General features: G+C 36.6%; 2 protein-coding genes across 5 annotated transcripts in view; one reads left to right on the plus strand and one right to left on the minus strand.

The window, feature by feature from the left end:
• TRAPPC6B (trafficking protein particle complex 6B) overlaps positions 1-18637 on the plus strand; it is a 34850-nt gene extending 16213 nt beyond the window's left edge. For all 4 annotated transcript variants that reach the window (XM_029950358.1, XM_029950360.1, XM_029950356.1 and 1 more), the window contains one exon: positions 18454-18637. Coding sequence is in view for 2 of the 4 variants with exons in the window: in XM_029950356.1 (XP_029806216.1) it covers positions 18454-18503 (50 nt within the window). In the remaining 2 variants the exon portion in view is untranslated. The remainder of the gene's footprint in view (positions 1-18453) is intronic.
• Positions 3004-21210, minus strand: GEMIN2 (gem nuclear organelle associated protein 2). Its single transcript, XM_029950355.1, has 10 exons — positions 21047-21210; positions 20613-20697; positions 18748-18837; positions 18417-18476; positions 16094-16207; positions 13959-14003; positions 12333-12401; positions 7630-7740; positions 4974-5032; positions 3004-3404 (listed from the first exon to the last, which is right to left on the minus strand). The coding sequence occupies exons 1-10, from the start codon at positions 21181-21183 to the stop codon at positions 3365-3367; spliced, it is 810 nt and encodes a 269-aa protein (XP_029806215.1). The 5' UTR covers positions 21184-21210; the 3' UTR covers positions 3004-3364.
• Between the last annotated feature and the right edge of the window lie 26 nt (positions 21211-21236).

The raw sequence follows: 21236 nt of genomic DNA on the forward strand, positions 1-21236 counted from the left end.
TTTACTTTGTCACTGCTCCCACCACAGACATGATTACACTACCATTTGGTAGCTGTAATTTTCAAAATAACTACCTCTAAATTTTCTATTTTGGGTGCCTGGGTGGCTCAGTTGGTTAAGTGTCCAACTTTGGCTCAGGTAATGATCTCATAGCTTGTAGGTTTGAGCCCTGCATTGGGGTCTGTACTGACAGCTCAGAGCCTGGAGCTGCTTCAGATTCTGTCTCCCTCTCTCTGCGCCTCCCCCACTCATGCTCTATGTCTCTCTCAAAAATAAATACATGTTAAAAATTTTTTTAATAAAAAAATAAAATTTACATTTAAAATATGTAATTTTTAAAAACATTTTTAATGTTTATATTTGAGAGAGAGGTAAAGTGGGGGAAGGGCAGAGAGAGGGGGAGCCACAGAATCTGAAGCCAGCTCCAGGCTCTAGCTGTTAGCACAGAGCCTGACGTGAGGCTCAAACTCATGTACCATGAGATCATGACCTGAGCCAAAGTTAGATGCTTAACCAACTAAGCCACCCAGGCGCCCCAAAATGTGTAATTTTTAATGAACTTAAGGCTTTCTACCTGTGTTAAGAGTTGGGGAAATTTTTCTCTTCAACTTCTCATTAAAATCAAAGGTAATTTTATTTATTTTTATTTTTTAACATTTATTTATTTTTGAGAGACAGAGAGAAACAGATCATGAGCAGAGGAGGGGCAGGGAGAGAGGGACACATAGAATTGGAAGCAGGCTCCAGGTTCTGAGCTGCCAGCACAGAGCCCAATGCGGGCGGGGCTCCAACCCACGAACCTGAGATCATGACCTGAGCTGAAGTCAGATGCTCAACCAACCGAGCCACCCAGGTGCCCCCAAAGGTAATTTTGATTGTGAAAGGCTTGATAAACACCAAAGCTATATTGGTAGTCTTCCTACTTTATTCTTATGACATTTGTGGTTTAAAACGTCTTTAACTTTTATTGTCTCTACACTCCTGATGAATATCCTATGCCAGATGAGTCCTTAAAAACATGAGTTCTCAGTTCACTATTAGAGATTCTATGGCTTGCTGGAAAATAAAGGTGTAACTACTTAAAGTAACTTACACCACTTGTCTTTTGCATATGCAAAGTTGCCTTTTTAAATCTAGTCCATAGGAATTCTGTTCTGTGAGTAGCAGGTGTAACAACATGCTCAGCCACTAGTTATAGAAGAAATGTAAACTAGAAGAATAATTGACACTTCAGCTTTATTAAATCAACCCCCCAAGCATCAAGTCAGTAAAAGCTGTGAGGTCACACAATGCTAGCCGGGGCCTAGGTTGGAAATCTAAACTCTGTGGTAGGCGGAGCTGGCGGCCGCCCAATGTTTACTCTCCTCTTTTCTCACAGAGCCCCAATTTTTGGCAGGTGTGACAAAGTGCTCAGCTAAAACATTATACTCTCCAGCTTTTTTTATAACTAGAAAATGTTATAGAATGCTGGCAAATCATATAGACAAATTGAGGGTTTCTTGTAATGTTTTGCTCCCCTGACATAGACAAGAGGGAGCGGTGCCCTTTTATCCTTTCTGAAATCTAGATATGAGGCAAGAGATAAAGCAAACATACCATGACTAAAAAGACGAAAGCTACTAAATTGATGAAAGAGAAATCTGGACATAGCCCAGGGCATTTAAGATACTGTAGAGCTGCTGTACCAACCCTGAACTTCTTACACCACAATTATTTTGAGAAGCAAAAATTAATCCCTATTTTTAAAGCCTCAGTTCAGTTTTCAAATGCAGTATTAACTGGTAAATTCATTACTGGCAACCCTACCCTTGGGAACTTCTGGTCAAAGAAAAAAGTTTTGTACATGAAGATATTCATGGCAGCATTTTCTATATTAGATTAACACTGAAAACAGATTAGATACCCAACAATGAGAGTGTTTAAATTATGGTAAAATACACTGTGGGTTATTAGGCTACTACTTAAAAATCACCTAAGATGTAACAGAAAAGATTTAAATATAACATTTATCTAGTCAATTTATAACTAGTGGCAAAAATACTGGTTGCTTGATCCACAGGTATTTCCGATCCCTCTTCCTTTCTCTCCCCTGCCCCCTTTCTATGCCCTTTGCCCTTTCTACCACTTACTGGAAAGACTGGAAAGGCTTATAATTTTGCTTCCCCACCCTTCTCTGAGCTACAGGTGATCCTGTTATACACATGTGGCCAACAGATGAACACAAATCTGCTATGAATTTCTGGAGGTTTTGCTTTTATGAGAAAAGAATCACATGTGAAAGGCTCTGACTCATTCCCCCTTTTTCGGTCCTGAGTACAGACACATTGCCTTGAGCTGCAGTGGCCGTCTTGTTACTACAAGGGAAAGGCCAAAAGACTCTCAGAGACACTGGCATTGTGGAATCAATCACAGAACCAATGCCAGTAGCCAGCTCCTCTAGACATCTTGTTGTGTGAGAAAAATAAACCCCTACGGAAAAACCACTGCTACTTGGATCTTCTGTTAAAGTAGAAAACATTCCTACCCAGTTAAGAAATAGATAAAAAACACACAAATTATAGGTGATATGAATAAGAGATTTGACAGGCAAAATGATGTGTTAAGAAAAAGTATTACTGAAAATGATTTAAGAAAGTTTTGTTTGTGTAATAAACACAATAAAGCAGTTAAAAAGAAAAGTATTGAGCTTAAAGGGAAAACATTAATTTTGCTGCCAACTATGAAAACATCTGCCATTAAATCAAGAGTATCTTAATTCTAATACTAAGGACATCTATCCATTATCTTTTATTCAAGAATCAAACAAGATTTTTTTAATGTTTATTTATTTTGAGAGAGAGAGAGAGGGGAGAGGCTGAGAGAGGGAAAGAGAGAATCGCAAGCTCTCTACTATCAGTGGAGAGCCCAATGTGGGGCTTGATCTCACAAACTGTGAGATCATGACCTGAGCCAAAACCAAGATTTGACTCTTAACTAACTGAGTCACCCAGGTACCCCAAAAAACACATTTTCAATAAAAGTTTATGTATATATGTAAAGAAACAATGAAACAGCACCTCTACAATTTTATCATACAGTTTCTGTACAGGATGCTTCACCAATAAATGGTACGCAATTTGTTTTAAAAGCATGTGATTACAGAAAACTGTTTAAACTATTCATCAAAACCTGGGTGGGTGGAATTTTCCAAAGATACTTCCGATATTCAAAGCAATACAATTTATCTTCTGAATATCAAGTTGAGATGCACAGGTTAAGATGCACAGTGCTGAAGACACAATTCTCACTTAGGTTGTCACTGTACATCCGCAGACTCAGGCTGTCTTCATCACCAGTATCTCCTATCCCCGAAAGATCAACTACATCAAGATGGTTCATCAGCTAAATCACGTTGGTCAAAATACCTAATGAAAAAAGAATTTGACATATGCTTTAAAAGTATTAATAGCAGCATTACTTACAATAGCAAAACAGCACAAATAACCCAAATATCCACCAATAAGGGCACTGGTTGGGGCGCCTGGGTGGCTCAGTCAGTTAAGGGTCCGACTTCGACTCAGGTCATGATCTCACTGTTCATGGGTTTGAGCCCCGCATCAGGCTCTGTGCTGACAGTGTAGAGCCTGGAGCCTGCTATGGATTCTGTGTCTCCCTCTCTCTGTTCCTCCCCCACTTGTGCTTTGTCTGTCAAAAATAAATAAAACATTAAAAAAATTTGTAAAAAGGGCACTGGTTGAATAAACAACAGTACATCAACACTGTGGAAGACTATGAGGCTTCTGTAAAGAAGGAATGAGAAAATACCTACATTGCTATGGTGCAATTTCTAGGATTTATTAAGTGAAAAAAAATAAGGTACAGAACAGTATGTTTAGGATGCTACCTTTTGTGAGCATGTGTATGAATGCAGACATATTTATATACACTTGCTTATACTTTTAAACAAAATGAAGGATAAACCAAAATTTAATAATAAAATGGAAAACTAAGTGGAAAGAAAGGCTAAAGATGATAAAAGTGAATTCTAGAATATTTCAAATGTACCTTGAATTAAAATTTTAACTTTGGAATAATGTAAATATTTTTGTGATTATAAGACAAGTTAAAAAAAACAGAATCAAATGAAACAAAATTGCAATAGAATGAAATGTTTCTGCCCTCACTGATAAACAAATGCAAATAAAAATAATTTGTATCTTTTTATTATGAGAATGGAAATACTCATATTAATTGAAAATGCCCAGTGTTGAATAGGAGATGGGCAGTCTGACACTTTCATAGGAACACAGAAAGGTATGAATTTCTGGAAGACTAACTGTTAATATTTATCTCAGTTTTAAAAGTACATTCCTGGGTGGCTCAGTTGGTTAAGCATTTGATTCTTGATTTCTACTCAAGTCATGATCTTGTGGGTTGAGCTCAAGCCCCGCATCGGGCTCTATGCTGACAATGCAGAGCCTGCCTGGGGTTTTCCTCTCTCCCTCTCTCTCAAAGTAAATAAATACACTTTTAAAAAAAGTTTATAGGGGCACCTGGGTGGCTCAGTCGGTTAAGCCTCCGACTTCGGCTCAGGTCAGATCTCATATTCGTGGGTTCGAGCCCCACATCAGGCTCTGTGCTGACAGCTAGCTCAGAGCTGGAGCCTGCTTTGGATTCTGTGTCTCCCTCTCTCTCTGACCCTCCCCTGCTCGTGCTGTCTCTCTCTGTTTCTCAAAATAAATAAATAAATAAAAAGAAGTTTATAAATAAATAAATAACAGTACATCATACCTTTAACTTACTTCTAGGAGTTTGCCCTCAGGAAATAATAGGATCTTCACTGCAGTATTACTTATAGAGAAAAACTAGAAATACAGGGAATTGTGATACATATGATATTGATTCCTTACACCTTAATTTCCTCTGCTTGAAAATGAAAATAATATTCTCCATTAAAAACACTATTATAAAGCAAGGAGCCAAGGGTTACTTACCTGCTAACCAGGCAGATTAATAAATTCAAAGCAGGAACCCGCTCATCGTCTTTGCTGTCCTAAATAAAAAAAACAAACAAAAAAAATCAAAACAAAAATATAGTGTTCTCCCTAATATTTTTGAAGCAAATTTCCTTTTAAGATGTAGATAATAGTAATAATCACACAGCAATAGAAAACCTGAAAGAAAAAGGAGAAAACTAGAAAATTAATAACCCTTGAGGAACATCTAACATGATCTTTTGAAGAAAGGTCTTCAACAGGGAAAAGAAACAGTTGAAGACTCAAAGGAGAATACCTTGGGAGACAGATCTTTTCTGGTTCCAAGTAGAGGAGCAAAACAAATAAACATAAAAGCACCTATATCCTAACTAAACAGTAGTGACAAAAAATTATATAAAAATATATTAAAGAGCTTACAACTGAGGAGTGACATCCTGGCTTCTAAGTCAAGACATCCCCAAACAGTCCAGATCAGGGTTCTCAATTGTAATGAAGGTACTTGCTGAACTGTATATTTTATAAGTGGTCCTACAGAGTATGAAATTTATTCTTATTCATTCATTCATTCTTCAAAGATTTTTAAATTATTTTTTTAAACACTTATTTTGATCTTTTAAAAAATTAAAAAAAAAAAAAACATTTATTTTGAGAGACCATGTGTGCCTGCATGCACATGAGCAGGAAAAGGCAAAGAGAGAGGGAGAGAATCCCAAGCAGGCCCTGCGAGGTCAGTGCAGAGCCCCATGTGGGGCTCGATCCACAAACTACAGTGAGATCATGACCCGAGAAGAAATCAAGAGTCAGATGCTTAACTGACTGAGCCACCCAGGCCCCCAAGGTTTTTATTTATTTTAAAGTAATCTCCACACCCCACGTGGGGCTTGAACTAATGACCCCAACTCAAGGGTCACATGGCCTGCTGACTGAGCCAGCCAGGTACCCCTGAAATTTATTTTTAAACATGTCAGGATGTAGTCACAATAACCTACTGAGTAATGTTACAACAGACACGTCCCATGTTAATTCAAACTTGGGACGCACTTCCATGATTATAGTGCACTCAACTCTGTGTCAAGCACCATATGGAACAAAGTTAAATAAAGCCTACTACCTTCTAATAGCACAGAAGATGAAATATCCATATTAACTTTAATGAAAAGAAAAATATGTTAAGTGCCCATAAAAAAGATACAAAGTATACTGGGAAAATAGAGGACACAGAGATTCTTTCTAATTGTTAGGATCAGGGAAAGTATCATAGAAAGTAGTGGAATATGAGGGGCACCTGGGTGGCTCAGTTGGCTAAGTGTCGGACTTCAGCTCAGGTCATGATCTCAAGGTTTGTGAGTTATAGCCCCGCATCAGTGCAGAGCCTGCTTGGGATTCTCCCTTTCTCTTTACACCTCCCCTGCCTGCACTCTCTCTCTCTCACGCTCTCAAAATAAAAACTTAGAAAAACAAAAGTAGTAGAATATGAGTCATATTACAAAAAGTAAATGGTATTTAGATGCAGAACTGGAAGACTGCAAAGGCACTTCTATAGAGGAAATAAAGTCTAGGAACAAACCATGGGAAATATTTGCTTAGTATTTATTAATAGGAAGTACATTTTGCTTGGAGTACAGGCCACATAAGTTAGTTTGGGCCATATCATGGATGTCTAATAAAAATATTTTGAAGTAGTCAGTGGAGAACAAGTATACATTTTGTGGAAGGGAAATAAGGGATGAAAGAAAATAAATTACAAATGGACTTAATCTGGGATAAAATTTATTTATATTGTAATGCTGCAGGCATGAGTTAGTTAAGTATCTGACTGGAGAAATTTCAAAATAATCACTGTGTCAGAGACTGTTAGTTGACCATTACCAGCTTGTGTCCCCTTACTATTTAGCAAATGAAGCTCAGCTTTAGCTAGGCACACCATCACCCAGCTAAAAGTAATCATTTCCCACAATTCCTTATGGCCATGTGACTCAATTCTGGCTAAATGAGCTATACAGCCAGCTGTGCTTGTGGAACCTCTGAGAAACTTTATTAGAGGATAACTTCTCTTCTTTCTAGCTTGCTAAAAGCAAACAATATAATGGCTAAAGCGCCAGCAGCCATCTTGGATCATGAGGTGAACTTGAAGATGAAAGCCACATGAGGCAGAACTGAAAGGGCTGTGTTATTGCCATCTTTGATCTGATTTATCCACTTGTAGACTTCCTTTATTTAAAAAAAAAATTTTAAGTAGGCTCTATGCCCACCATGGAGCTTAATTCGGGGCTTGAACTCATGACCCTGAGATTAAGACAAGGAGCTAGATGCTTAACGAACTGAGCTATCCCGCCACCCCTTATTTCTTTCAAACTTGATTTAAGTAATCTCTACACCCAATGTGGGGCTTGAACTGATGACCCCGAGATCAAGAGTCATATGCTCTTCTGACTGAGCCAGTCAGGCATCCCCAGACTTCCTTTATCTAAGAAAAAAAAAGTTTCATTTTGTTAATAATAAGCTACTGTTATTTTAGGCTTATTTTATAATGTGCCTATATCTAATCTCAACTAATAAAATATTCAACATTTTCCTATTTCAATGGGATCCTTTTTTATCACCACATAAATTGATGAGTGCTTTGAATCTGAAATAGTAAGTTGTTACTTACCACTAAGAGCCTTACTTCAGAGCACCTTCTTGCAAGCTGTCGAATCAGTGAATGAGCCTCAGGTAATAAAGGTTTTTCAAGACAGGCCAATAAAGCATAAAGCCACCTTCCCTAAACAGGAGTTTGAAAGGTAAGTAGCAAATACTGTACTGTAAGTTTAACTTTATTTTGTCTGATGTGTCTGGTTATTCATGTAACATTTAACTGTATTATGTTTGGATCTAGACGACAAAGGATCATCTAGACAGCCAACTGATCTCTTTTGTATCCTCTTATTATAAACACAGAACATCAGATACTTCAAAATACCCTTAGCCCCAAGTTTATTTCAGAGGTTCTTACTATAATTGAAGTTCTAATTCATGAGCAGAAAACTACATTAAGAAGTGTGTAACTCCTTGCAAAAATTAAGTTACATTTTTCCTCTGCCATCCATAGATACATTCATGAATAATTTTATAATTTCATAACTGTCACCTGTCTCTATACAGAGGAACTATATTCTAGATGAAATAATGTTTTGATTCTTCTATACTTCTGTAAGTACCATGGCAAATAAAATCTATCCCAATCCTCTTTTCAAATGGGTTTTTCAGACCACTAAAAATAAAATAAAATAAAATGGGTTTTTCTTTTCAATTACAAAAAGAATATACACTTAATGCAGAAAAACTGAAGAATACAAAAAGCACAAATGAATAAACAAAGCTGCAATCCCACCATCCAGATAAAATTTTTGCTAAAACTTTTAAAATGTTAATCTTTTTCCTATTTATACATAGAGCTTTTAAAAGATAAGGCTCCACCATTAGTTTAACATTAATAATGTGGTCATAACATTTTGTAACCATCTCTTTTATTTGCAATACATAACACATATCTCCCACATTGTTAAATGGGATTAATGAGGGAATGTTACTAATCTCAACATAGCACTTACATAAGTAGTCTTTAGCCAAGCACTTATCATACTTTCCAGTCATAGCTGGTTTATTCTTTCTTTCCCCAACTTTGTGAGGTTATAATGATAGGTATTATGCCCCCAGGACTCAATCTAGAGTTGGAACACAATAGGAGCTTAATTAAAATATTTGTGGAATGAATGTTCCATTTTGGTTGCACAAAAATTTATTTAGCCAATTTCCTATTTTTGAGCACTTAGGAGGTTTAATTTGTTGCTGTTACATAAAAAGTAGTGTGATAAGTATCTTTAAAATAAAATAAGTTTAAGATATAACCACTAAATTTTACCCCATAAAGGTTGTATCAAATTATATTTCCATCAGCAATATACATGACAGTTTATTCTGAGCAATACATCACCTTGAAGAAACCTAAAGAATATTAGAACAACATTTACATAGCAATTTATGCAACAAAAGTAAATTAGCTCAAGTAACCCTAAATCAATAAAACATTTTCCTAAGCAAAAGATTCAGATCTAGGTTTCTTTTATAAATAGTAAGTGGAATTCTCTTCTATATCAAAGAAGCTATTCTACATTTAAACTTGACTCTAATGTTCAGCACTACCTTTACTATATACAGCTGGCATTCAGGTATCCAAATGGTGCTTAAACCTGATTGCTAACATGTATTTATACTGAGAGATTCCTTTTTTCAAGGTCAGCATGCAGTGAGCACACTGTGGCAATATTAAAACATAAAAACAAACCCACAACAAAATAGCAAAAAATTTTCCTTAATACTTTCATATTTGGATGAAAAATAAGGCTGTATTTCTGAAAAAAATATTAAAGTAATTCCAATTAAACACATTTTTAAGAAGAGTTCCATTTTCCTTTTGTTAGTTTGTGATACGCAAACTTCATGATCTAGGTTTTCACTTTACTGATATTCTCAATAGGAGTGTTCTGACGGTACAGTTACTTGGAAACAGAAACTGAACACTGTTGATTTAAGAGACAGTTATTAAAGTTAGACTCAAAGGATTAATTAGGTTAAAATTTAGTAAAGCAGTTGTGATTGTTTCAGAAATACTTTGATGGTTCCTCTGGCAAATATAGTTACTTTTTGGCACTATGCTTTCACTAATCAATAGGAAAAGCCAAACATACTACCCTATTCAGCGAGTAATCTTTAGAAATTAAAAAAAAAATCCAAAAAAATCTTAACAACAGAGAATTAAAAAAATAAAGGTTAAAGAAAGAGAAGAAAAACAGGTCATGTAATACTGCTAAAAGGCCACTATTAGAAAGAATTGATATAGAATTTAGAATTCAATACACAGATGCCAATGAACAAGTAATATGAATATGAACAAGTTTTCTATTAAAGGTATAGCTAATATACCAGTGCATAGGAAAAATACTGTTTCACTGTCACTGAAAGAAATATAAATTTCCTTTACTTTGAAATACTACGATAAAGTCACTCCATTTGAAAGCAGAAAGTATAAAATGCTAGAATGAACCATATGGAATTACTGATAACCAAATGTTTTTTAACCTACAGAAATAGCAATTGCATATGGTTCAACTTAAAGTGGAGTTGCAGGGAAAAGAAACAAGAATCCTTTGCTGATGGCATTATTAACTGGTTCATTCCTTTTGGAAAGCAATCTAGCAGAATGTAACAAATGATTATAAAACCTTCACCCAATAATTACATTCTAGCAATATCCTGAGAAATTGACAATTAAAATGAAATTAATATAAATGTTTATAATTTAGTCATGATTGTAAATATAAGGAAGAACTCAAGTGATCAATGAGAGAATCAAACTATAAAATATTAAGACAATGGAAATTATGTGAATGTGAATTATCAAAGAGAAATACATGTATGAAATGTGAGCTAAAAATCCCAGAATAATTAATTATACTATGTAAAAGACATGTTTGGCCACTGAATCAGAAATAGTGATTTATTTTTTTAAATTTTTGTTTATTTTTAACTAAAAATTTTTAAATGTTGTTATTCATTTATTTTTGAGAGAGAGGGACAAAGCCTGAGTTTGGGAGGGGCAAAGAGAGCAGGAGACACAGAAATGGAAGCAGGCTCCAGGCTCTGAGATGTCAGCACAGAACTCAGTTCGGGGCTTGAAGTCATAAATTGAAGATCATGATCTGAGCCAAAGTTGGATGCTTAACCAACTGAGCCACCCAGGTGCCCCAACAGTGATTTATTTTGATTTATGTTTTAGAAAGTGATTTTAAACACTGTTTTCTGCTTAAACAGTATATGTAATAAGTAGAGATTTAAAATAATGAAATACAAAAATGAAAAATGAAAATCTGATAAAGAATATGACCATTATACTTGTGTAAGAGCCTTATCTAAGCCACTTGGTTGAATGGCAAGCTTAGAAACTTGTACAGTGTATTGCAATGCTGGTTTATCCATTTCTCCCAGATAGACTCTAAAATTCTGGAGGGCAAAGATTCTATCTTATGCTTTGACAGGGAACTTTGGATGCTCAGGTACAGTCTTCTACAAATATCCTTAACTATAACAAATATATGTTTCTGGGGCACCTGGGTGGCTCAGTCGGTTAAGCGTCCAACTTCAGCTCAGGTCATGATCTCATGGTTTGTGAGTTCGAGCCCCATGTCAGGCTCTGTGCTGACAGCTCAGAGCCTGGAGTCTGCTTCGGATTCTGTGTCTCCCTCTCTCTATGCCCCTCCCCTCCTCGCGTCTCTCTTTCTCAAAAATAAACATTAAAAAATTAAAGTATAGGTGTATATGTATGTTTCTAAAAATTAAATTTAGCTTCAAAGGACAATAAAATTCTTACTGGGGGATTAAAGCAGATAATTCATTTGTAGAATGCCCACCAAACGGACCCATTTTTGAAAGTGAAAAATGAGCTGTGACTATAAAACTATAATGTAGAGGGGCCGTTGCAGCGTGTGGCCAGACTGCTGGGGTGTGACTCTCTGTTCTGCCCGTTGTGCGATATGTGACCTTAAGCAAGTCACTGAATCCCTGTGTGCTCCAGTTTCCTTATCCGTAAAATGCAAACAACAGCTCATAGGTTGCTGGAGGATTCAAGGAGTCACTCTATTCAAAGTTCTTAGAGTAATGCCTGGCACAGAGTACTTGCTATTATTGTTGGTATTTGATATTCTTTGTGGATTGGATGTCAAAGCCATTTGAGAAAATGTTTTTCAAACTTCGCTAAGCCAATCAAAACGGGATCTCCAGACTGGATGCCAGTTTGTACCTGTTTGTTACAGGACTGCCGTGAGATACTTTGCTTCTCTCAGGATATAAATCAACTCTTTGACTTTCTTTTTTTTAATTTTTTAAATTTATTTTTGAGAGACAAGAGAGAGAGAGAGACAGAGAGCATAGCAAGGTCTGAGAGAGAGGGAGACACAGAATCCGAAGCAGGCTTCAGGCTCTGAGCTAGCTGTCAGCACAGAGCCCGATGCAGGGCTTGAACCCCACGAACTGTGAGATCATGACCTGAGCAGAAACCGGACACTTAACTGACTGAGCCACCCAGGCGTCCCTAGTTGACTTTTTCTAAGGCAAGCCTCTTTCAACAAAAGAAAGAGTATGTTGATTTGCATTATAGCATACATTCCTAATTTCAGTGCAAACAATAGTTTACGTTGTACACATAGTTATACATAGGTATGATACATACACATACATAAACATGTTAGTCATATCTCATATATAAAATAAGTACATATAATTTTGTCTGACTATGAAAATAAAAAGATGTAATACTACCAATTCTGGAGTAAAGTCTCTTTCTCCAAACCAATTACTCAGATATTCCAAGACACTAGTTACTGTTGCCTAAAAAAAGGAGAAAGGGGAAGTGGAAGAAATTAATCAGTAATAAAACAAATACAAGTTCAACATGGGTTTCATTAAGTTTAGTTAGAAAACAACAATGATACTTAAAATGGTTCTATTTGTTAGACTTCCAGAGAAACTTATGACTGTATTTAGTAATTGGTTAGGTGGCTCACTCAGTGAGAAGACATTTTAGACAAATATTCTTACTTACTTTCTTTTTTTTTTTAATTTTTTTTAATGTTTTATTTATTTTTGATACAGAGAGAGACAGAGCATGAGAGGGGGAGAGGCAGAGAGAGAAGGAGACACAGAACCGGAGGAAGGCTCCAGGCTCTGAGCTAGCTGTCAGCACAGAGCCTGATGCGGGGCTCAAACCCACGAACGTGAGTTCTGACCTGAGTCAAAGTCGGAGGCTTAACCGACTGAGCCACCCAGGCGCCCCATTCTTACTTACTTTCAAGTATCAATATCTTATTTTAAATCCTAGAATTTCATTTATAACTACTACTTTAGTTTATAAATACTTGAAAAATTCCATGTACTCTTAAAAAAATCTTTGCATAAGGATCTTCCAGTTATTTTAATTAAGTCAGAGTAAAAATCTAAAGAGAAAGTTACTGTGGAGAAAGATCTGTGTTAAAGCTCTATAGCAGAATTTATTAAACTGTTGAAAATATTCTCTCACTTATGCAAGTATAGATGGACATTGAGAATGACCACTATAGTATTTAATGCAAATGATCAAGTAAGTGAAACCGTTAGCCAGTATATGATTTACAACAAGAGTATGACCCTTAAAAAATATTATCTTCCAAGGGCACCCAATGCTATGTGAAGGCAAAATAATCAAAAATTTTACTTGCTCTTTAAATAGGTAATAGAGTTCCTCATCATAAAGACTAAAGAACCAAAGCCCATCTTTCTCCCCTTTTGATCAAAGAAATCATGTTATTTCATTCTTTTTCTTTAAAAAAAATTTTTTTAATGCTTATTTTTGAGAGACAGAGAAAGACAGGGCACAAGCAGGGGAAGGGCAGAGAGAGAGGGAGACACCGAATCCGAAGCAGGCTCCAGGCTCTGACCTGTCAGCACAGAGCCCGACGTGGGGCTTAAACTCACTAACCGCTAAATCATGACCTGAGCCAAGTCAGAGGCCTAACCAGCTGAGCCACCCAAGGGCCCCTATGTACCAATCTTACCTTCGTTTTACTCCAAACCCCAAAATCTAAGACTTAGAACCGAAATGTATTCAATTGAATAGTTTAGCGACATGATTTAGTATGAGCTCTGGGATTCGGTCGAACTGGGATTGAATACCAGTGTTACCATTAAATTTTGCTGAAAAACCGACTGCAAGTCACTTATCCTCCGATTATTTCCTGATTCTAATCCTAAGAATAACTCCTCGTACAGGGTTGTATTGGGACTAAATAAGGACTGTTAAAAAATTTAGGACAGGGTCTTACATACTGTAAGTATTCAATAAATGTATTTATAATACTCTGATACACACCGAAAACAAAAGAATAAATACATTCTTATTATGGATTTTACCTGATTCATTCTGCTAACAATACTAAGCAAGGGAGGAAAACCAATCTGAAAGAAAAAAGAGACTGAAATTTACTAAATGGCATTAAAGAGGAGACTTCATTTTATTTTTCAAATTGTGAATTTCTCACCACACTATTCTTTAAAAACAAAGAATTAATAAAAAGAAATTCCTTCATTGCCCATCATAATAAAACACCTCATCAACTACTATGTTGGTAATACCTCAAAAAACTGCTTCGGAATTTGAATACATAAATTTTTAAATTATTTCGGTAATAAAAATGTTAAAGTATGCAATTTCTTAAAATGATAATATGATACACTTGATACTATGACAATAACATTTTTTCAAAAAATTGTATACACTTTTTCAAAATCTTCAGCTAAAACTAATATTTTCAGGAATCAAAGGTACTTGACTTCGAGTGATTTTTTTTTTTCCAAATCTAATCTGATTCAGTTAAAAAAGGAATTTGATGATTAATGTATGTTGATGAGGACATAATGGAAAAAGAAAGTCCTAGTAGGAGAAAAAATTATAGATATGATGTAGTTTTTGTATATTGATTTACTTGTAAATGTTTTCCTGTTTTAGAAAAATAAAAAAATAAAAAAATAAAAAAGGAATTTGAGGTTTAATGCTGGGAGCCCTCATTAAGAAAACAGCACTGACTTCTAAGTAAGGTAATGCGTTAACTCTGCATCCTTAAATGGCTCTTTCACATGGTGTATTTTACTTGTGTATATAAGTAAAATAAATACAGTAAATTTTAATAAGTTTTAATTGTCAAATTAAAATACATTTTGAAATGTAACATACATTACAGATATTATCCACAAGAACAAGAGACTGTATAAGAAGAAAGTGTCAAATTAGGTAGCCTACAGGAGATCTGAATCTTACGCCTCAACCACCATGTGTAAGAGTGCCTATTTTCCCAGCCCTTGACACAGAGTATCAAATTTCCTTTGTCAATGTTACCTGAAAAATGGCAGCTCAGTGGACTTCTATTTCTATTACCAGTGAATATGGGCATCTTCTCATGTAACAGGAATTCATATTTTTATTTCTGTGAGCCGTCTTTTTATATCCTTTGCCTTTTCTGTTTTAATTGGGTTCTTCATCTTTTAATGACTTTTTGGAGCTTTTATATTTTTTGGATCAATTAGTTTTTGTTGTTGTTTTGTGAAGTGTTGTTAACACAATCTCCAGAAATATGAAATCGACTAAACATTTATTTAGGTTTATTTACTTTGAGAGAGAAAAGGAGTGTGCATGCACACAAGTGGGGTAGGAACAGACAGAAAGGGGGAGAGAGAGAATCCCAAGCAGTCTTCCCACTGTCAGCACAGAGCCTGATGCAGGACTCAAACTCAGGAACCGTGAGACCATGACCTGAGCTGCAACCAAGAGTCAAGAGTCAGATGCTTCACCAACCAAGCCTCCTAGTCGCCCCTGAAATCTACTAAGCATTTTTAAGCATCTGTCATATTTTCCTTTGTTTCCTGACTACTCAAAACTCATAACACATGTTAATTGAAAAAAAAAAAAGCCCTAGGGACACCTGAGTGGCTCACTCGGTTAAGCATCCGACTTCTGCTCTGGTCATGATCTCACAGTTCTGAGTTTGAGCCTTCAATGGGGCCCTGCACTGAAACCAAGGAGCCCACTTTAGACCCTCTGTCTCCTTCTCTCTCTGCCTCTTCCTGGCTGGTGCACATGCTTTTTTCTCCCTCTCTCAAAAATAAAAATACACATTAAAAAGAAAAAACAAAAACCCTGAATCTTATCTAACTCACAAAATAGCTAAAACCTAAGAGATAAGAAGCCCATCTAAGAAAAGCCACAGTACAATGTTTCAAAAACTGGGCTGCACATTTTTAAGTTAAAGAGCCAATTAACTAAGTCATAGGTTGGCCAACATTTTCTAGAGGCAAACAGTAAATATTTTAGGTTTTGCAGGCCATACATGGTCTCAGTCATTTAGAATTATAAAAAAAAGTCATAGCTCACTGGCTGCACAAAAACAGGCTGCAGACTAGATTTGGCCTAGGCTGTAGTTTGTGAAGTCTCTATATTAAATTGTGCACCAAAATTAAAACACTTCTGTTTTGTTTATCCACATATCACCTACTTGTACATAATCGATTCCAGGACCTTCACTTGTAGCTGGTCCCACAGCCCCTTCAGCACATAACCTTTCTCCCAGACAAAATTTTTTCCAGCCTTCTTCATCTTCAGACTTTGGCTAAAAGAAAAAGAAAAAAAAGAATTTACCAATTTCTATGTATTTTTCTTTTACTGAATGGTAAAAAAGAAGGGAGGTCCTCTATATTCCCACCACTTCAACACAAAGATATGGTGCCTGTTATGGGCTGAATTTTGTCCCACCAAAATTTGTATATTGAAGCCCTAATCTCCAGTAACTTAGACTGTGACTGTATTTAGAGATAGGACCTTTATAATGGATTATATCTGACTGGTGTCCTTATAAGAGGAAATGTAGATATACCAAGAGGCACTAGAGATGCTTGTGCACATAGGAAAGACCACGTGAGGACAGAGTGAGAGGCTGGCCATCTGCAAGCCTGGGAGGCTTTAAGAGGAGTCAAACCTACAAACACCTTGATCTGAGACTTCACAGCCTAAAGAGCTGGGAGAAAATAAATTACTGTTTGTTAAACCACCCAATCTGTAGTGTTTTATTATGGCAGCTCTAGCAAACTAATACAGTGCCCAAGTGGCACACATTCTGTGGGACATGTTAGTTTGGATCACACTTTAATGGACACTAACAAACAAGGGTAGACTCAAAAAAGGATGATAAAGATGGAAACTGGTATGAGAAAAAAGCACTGAGAATGTTAAAAGAGCAAAGGATGTTTATACCAGGGAACGTGGCAGGATGACGTAATCTGGATACCTGGAAGGGCAGTCCAGTCAAAAAAGAATAGGTTTATTCTATACCACCAAATGTAGGACCATTCAGCTCAATATAACAAGGTTAAGAGAACAATTTTTATTTGAACACATCACCTTGCACATTACTTTGCATAAGTACAGTTTTTCCTCTGGAGGATAAAGAGCTTTTATTAGATTCTCAGGACAGATATGAGACCTACATTGTACTAGAACAATGTATTTGCCCTTTCCCATTTCTCTATTAGTCAGAGACTATTTCTACTTCAGGTAACACTGAATACCCTGATTATTAAATATAGCAGGTACTTAATAAGTGATTGAATAGATCGATAGATGTTTGTATTTACATAGTTATTATTATAAATAAAATTCAATGCTTTAAAAATTTTTCATTTCATTATTTACATAATGTTTACTTTTGTCATGATGAACATATTATTTATCGCTATTAGTATTCCACTGTTTTGATGGACCATAATTTATTGAATCATGTTAGGTCATTTACATTTTTGACAAAATTATGTTGTCATAATGTTACTGATGCAGCTTCTTCATAAAGTACTAAGCATGTACCCTAAAGTCCTGATGCTGAGCAAGAAAAAAAATATATCTACTCATCTACCTTCCTCCCCTACCCCCATTTAACAGGAGGCCTCACAACACAGCAAAAGGCTTTATAGCCAAACAAATTTCAATTTGAATCTCAGCTATCCCTTTTATGAGTTAAATGACTTTGGGCAAGTAATGTTAGTTCATTTTACACTTTTCCTAGAACAGAGCTTTCAGTTGGTATGGAGAATTAAGTAGAGTCTACATAGTGAATCTCTCAGCTTTCAGCTGGTAGTCCAAAGCTATGCAAGCAATCTCCTCTGTTTATCCCAATGTGTCACCCATGTAAAGGACATTAGGAAGCACTGCCTATAGGAAGCTTCTGAAACCTGGAATCTACGAGTTACCTGAAACTCTGAGCAGAGAGAGACGGAGGCACAGAACCGGAAGCAGGCTCCAGGCTCTGAGCTAGCTGTCAGCACAGAGCCCGATGCGGGGCTCAAACCCACGAAGGTGAGATCTGACCTGAGCCGAAGTTGGAGGCTTAACCAACTGAGCCACCCAGGTGCCCCACAACTTGCATTTCTGATCCTATACTTTTAAGGCTACCACTAATGGAATTTTTTCTATTAGTGGTCAGTGAAAAGGAACAAAAATAATATAGACTAAGTAGGTGAATCTTTAAAGACTGGCAATAAATAGGAATCATTTCAAATAGGTACACATTGGGGTGCCTGGGTGGCTCAGTTGGTTAAGCGTCCGGCTTCGGCTCAGGTCATGATCTCACAGTTTGTGGGTTCAAGCCCCGCATCGGGCTCTGTGTCTGACAGCTAGCGCAGAGCCTGGAGCCTATTTTGGATTCTGTGTCTCCCTCTCTCTCTCTGACCCTCCCCTGCTCCTGCTGTCTTTGTCTCTCTAAAATAAAAAACATAAAAAAAATTCAAATAGGTACACATTGTACAATTTAAACAAAGAAACTTACATACCATGGTCACATTACTATCCAACTGTTTTGATTTCCAGTGACTTCTATGTCTGATCACACTCTGAAGAAAGAAAAGTTAGACAAATGATCTTCAGTGAATGGATAACTGAAAAGAAATCAACTTTGCAACACTCTAACAATCCTGAAATTTGGACATGTTTCAAACTGTTTTATGTCTAATAATTATAATTTGGTAATTGATTAATAAATATTTTAACTTCATCCTTCAGAATCTTGAATCTTATTTTTCCAACTATAGTCTAAGAACAGAAATAAATCTTAATGGAGGAAGGGAGGGAGGGGTTTAATTTGGTTAAATAAAGTGCACTGACCTGTCGAATAGATGAAAACTGTGCCACTTGTTGTTGTTGCCATTGAAGTGTGGGAGAATATCCTTCAGGAGCAGGCTGGCATCCTGAAAGCTAGAGATCAATTCATAAATATTATAATCAATGTTAGTGTTATAACTAGAATCTCATCCCTTTGCAAAGTAAAAGCAGAATCAAGATGAAGAGTAATAAAGTGAATGATTAAGACCATATAAGAAAGATACTATACTTTTTGCACATGCAAAAAAGTAGGCCTTTTACATTAATTCTTATGTTCAAATTTAAACATTAGGAAATGGGGAGCGTAGGTGGCTCAGGTCATGATCTCAGGGTTCCTGAGTTTGAGCCTGGAGCCTGCTCTGTGTCTCCCATTCTCTCTGCCCCTCCCCCACTCATGCTCTATCTCTTGTCTCTCTGTCAAAGAAACACACACACATTAAACATTAGGAAAAGATCCTTGCATAGTCACTTCAGTAAGAGCAATCTGGAATAGTTCAAAGTTGAAGTTTCTAAACTAAGAAATCTAAATCATGTAAGTCCTGAAGATATAATCTAGTCCTACCTTTCTATAATAACAAAACTGTTTGATACAGAAAAGTACATCACAAATAAAGGATTTTGGTATGGGTAGAATGTTCTCAAATAATTTAAGACACTCGACTTTACAAGGGCTACTTCAGCTTCCTAAGAAAGCACAACAGTTCAAAATTAATCACATACTGCCCTGAGATAAACCAGTATGGTCAGTTTTTAAAAGCTAAGTATATAAGACATTCTCTTCCATCAATTAAAAACTTTTAAATAGGAATGATATGAAATATTATAATATCTGAGTTACAATTTCCTGATTATAAACATTAGATAAAGAAATTACTTAGAACAAAAAGGGAAAGGAGTTATCACAATTTAAAACTGCTTTCCTGTGACCTTAGGTTAAATAGTACGTTGCCCAGAGAGACCTTCTGTGACTACTTTATCTTGTTACTCATTGGTCATTATACATTTAATTTTCTTCATAGCCATAGTCACAATATATAATTATTTAGTTTGCTTGTTTGCTCTCTATTTTCCTCAGAAAAATGTAAACTCTGCTAGGGCGGGGATTTTTCTGCCTCATTCTCTGGTGTATTCCCAGTGCCTGCACAACTTACATGCTTAATAAAAACTATGCAGGATATGGGGCGCCTGGGTGGCTCAGTCAGTTAATCTTCTGACTCTTGATTTTGGTTCAGGTCATGATCTCACAGTTCGTGAGTTCAATCCCCGCTCAGGCTCTGAACTGGCAGTGCTTCGCTTGCTTGGGATTCTCTGTCTCTCTCTGCCCCGCCCCTGCCTGCTCTCTCGCTCTCTCTCAAAATAAATGAAGAAACATTTTTAAAAATGTGCTGGACCATATAAATGAACAAAAATGTTCAACGTGTTCAAGTGGTTAGAAAAATTAAGATACTTAAGTTTCTATTCTTAAGAAACAAAACCTGGTCAAATTCAAAACATGCAAACTATACTAAATAAGATTAAACATCAGCCCAAGAATAATTATTAAAACAATTGGGAAAAGGTTCCCTAAAAATAAAGGAGAGTGTAAATAACCTATTTAAAGAGTCCTTTAGGAGTGGATCACCTCCTTAAAATATGACCAGTAAGTCTCCATGAATGCCAGGGCTACTGAAAACCTCTCTGGAGGCAGTAAATGCCAACTGTCCTTTTGGGGGAAAAGTACAAGCTAATGTCTAAAGTCACAGGAAGTAGTCAAATTTTATATATATCATAATAGATACTGTGGGATACCGCACTGATCTTTTAATTTAGGCTACGAGGTCGGGAAGCAGGGGAGAGGGAAGAATCCCCTGCTCGGTAATAAAACTTACAGAAACATTCACACTTTGCTTCCTTTTCAACTTCTTTGGGTCAATTTGAGCTACCACAACATCTGGGCATTGAGCTGCTTCGATCCTACAAACAAGCAATAAATGCAAGCAATGTGATTACGGCTGTGCTTTGTTCATGTGTAGTAAAACAAGCGATCCACATCTACAATTCTTTACGAACATAGAAAAAAATGTTCAGAATTGCAATCGAAGTACTAAACAATATATTTCTGAAATTAACGACTGAAAGCAAGGAATTTAAGAGCACTAATCTTGACACGGGTAAAACTCGCCCATATAAAGATGCAATGAAGTGATCCTTGCTCGACCCTACCTCGCGAAAGACTGGGACAGCTACAGAGGCAGGGCTTTATTTATCACATTTAGGGGGCAGAGCGGATGACCAGCCCACCCTCAAGGGTCAAATCACTCACTGGACCCGCCTCAGGTATTCCTGAGGCGTGCTCGGGGGTACGGAAGGATCAAAGCTTTCTGTCAAGTCGCAGGGCTCCACTGGCAGCAGCCGGGGCATCAACTCTTCTACTGCAGACTCCGCTGGTATCCACGCCATGGTTTTTAACCCAGCAGTCCCATCCGGCGCATGCGCCGAGTTCAGGTCACAGC

The sequence above is a fragment of the Suricata suricatta genome, chromosome 9 (genome assembly GCF_006229205.1).
Source record: "Suricata suricatta isolate VVHF042 chromosome 9, meerkat_22Aug2017_6uvM2_HiC, whole genome shotgun sequence".
In the NCBI taxonomy this organism is placed as follows: domain Eukaryota; kingdom Metazoa; phylum Chordata; class Mammalia; order Carnivora; family Herpestidae; genus Suricata; species Suricata suricatta.

Excerpts from the sequence above, each read along its gene's own strand:
- GEMIN2 (XM_029950355.1), bottom strand. The coding sequence starts at position 21,183 with ATGGCGTGGATACCAGCGGAGTCTGCAGTAGAAGAGTTGATGCCCCGG. Across the intron at positions 20,698-21,046 it reads GAATACCTGAGGCGGGTCCA|GATCGAAGCAGCTCAATGCC; the intron begins GTGAGTGATTTG and ends GCTTGTTTGTAG. Across the intron at positions 16,208-18,416 it reads TGGATAGTAATGTGACCATG|CCAAAGTCTGAAGATGAAGA; the intron begins GTATGTAAGTTT and ends TTTTTCTTTTAG.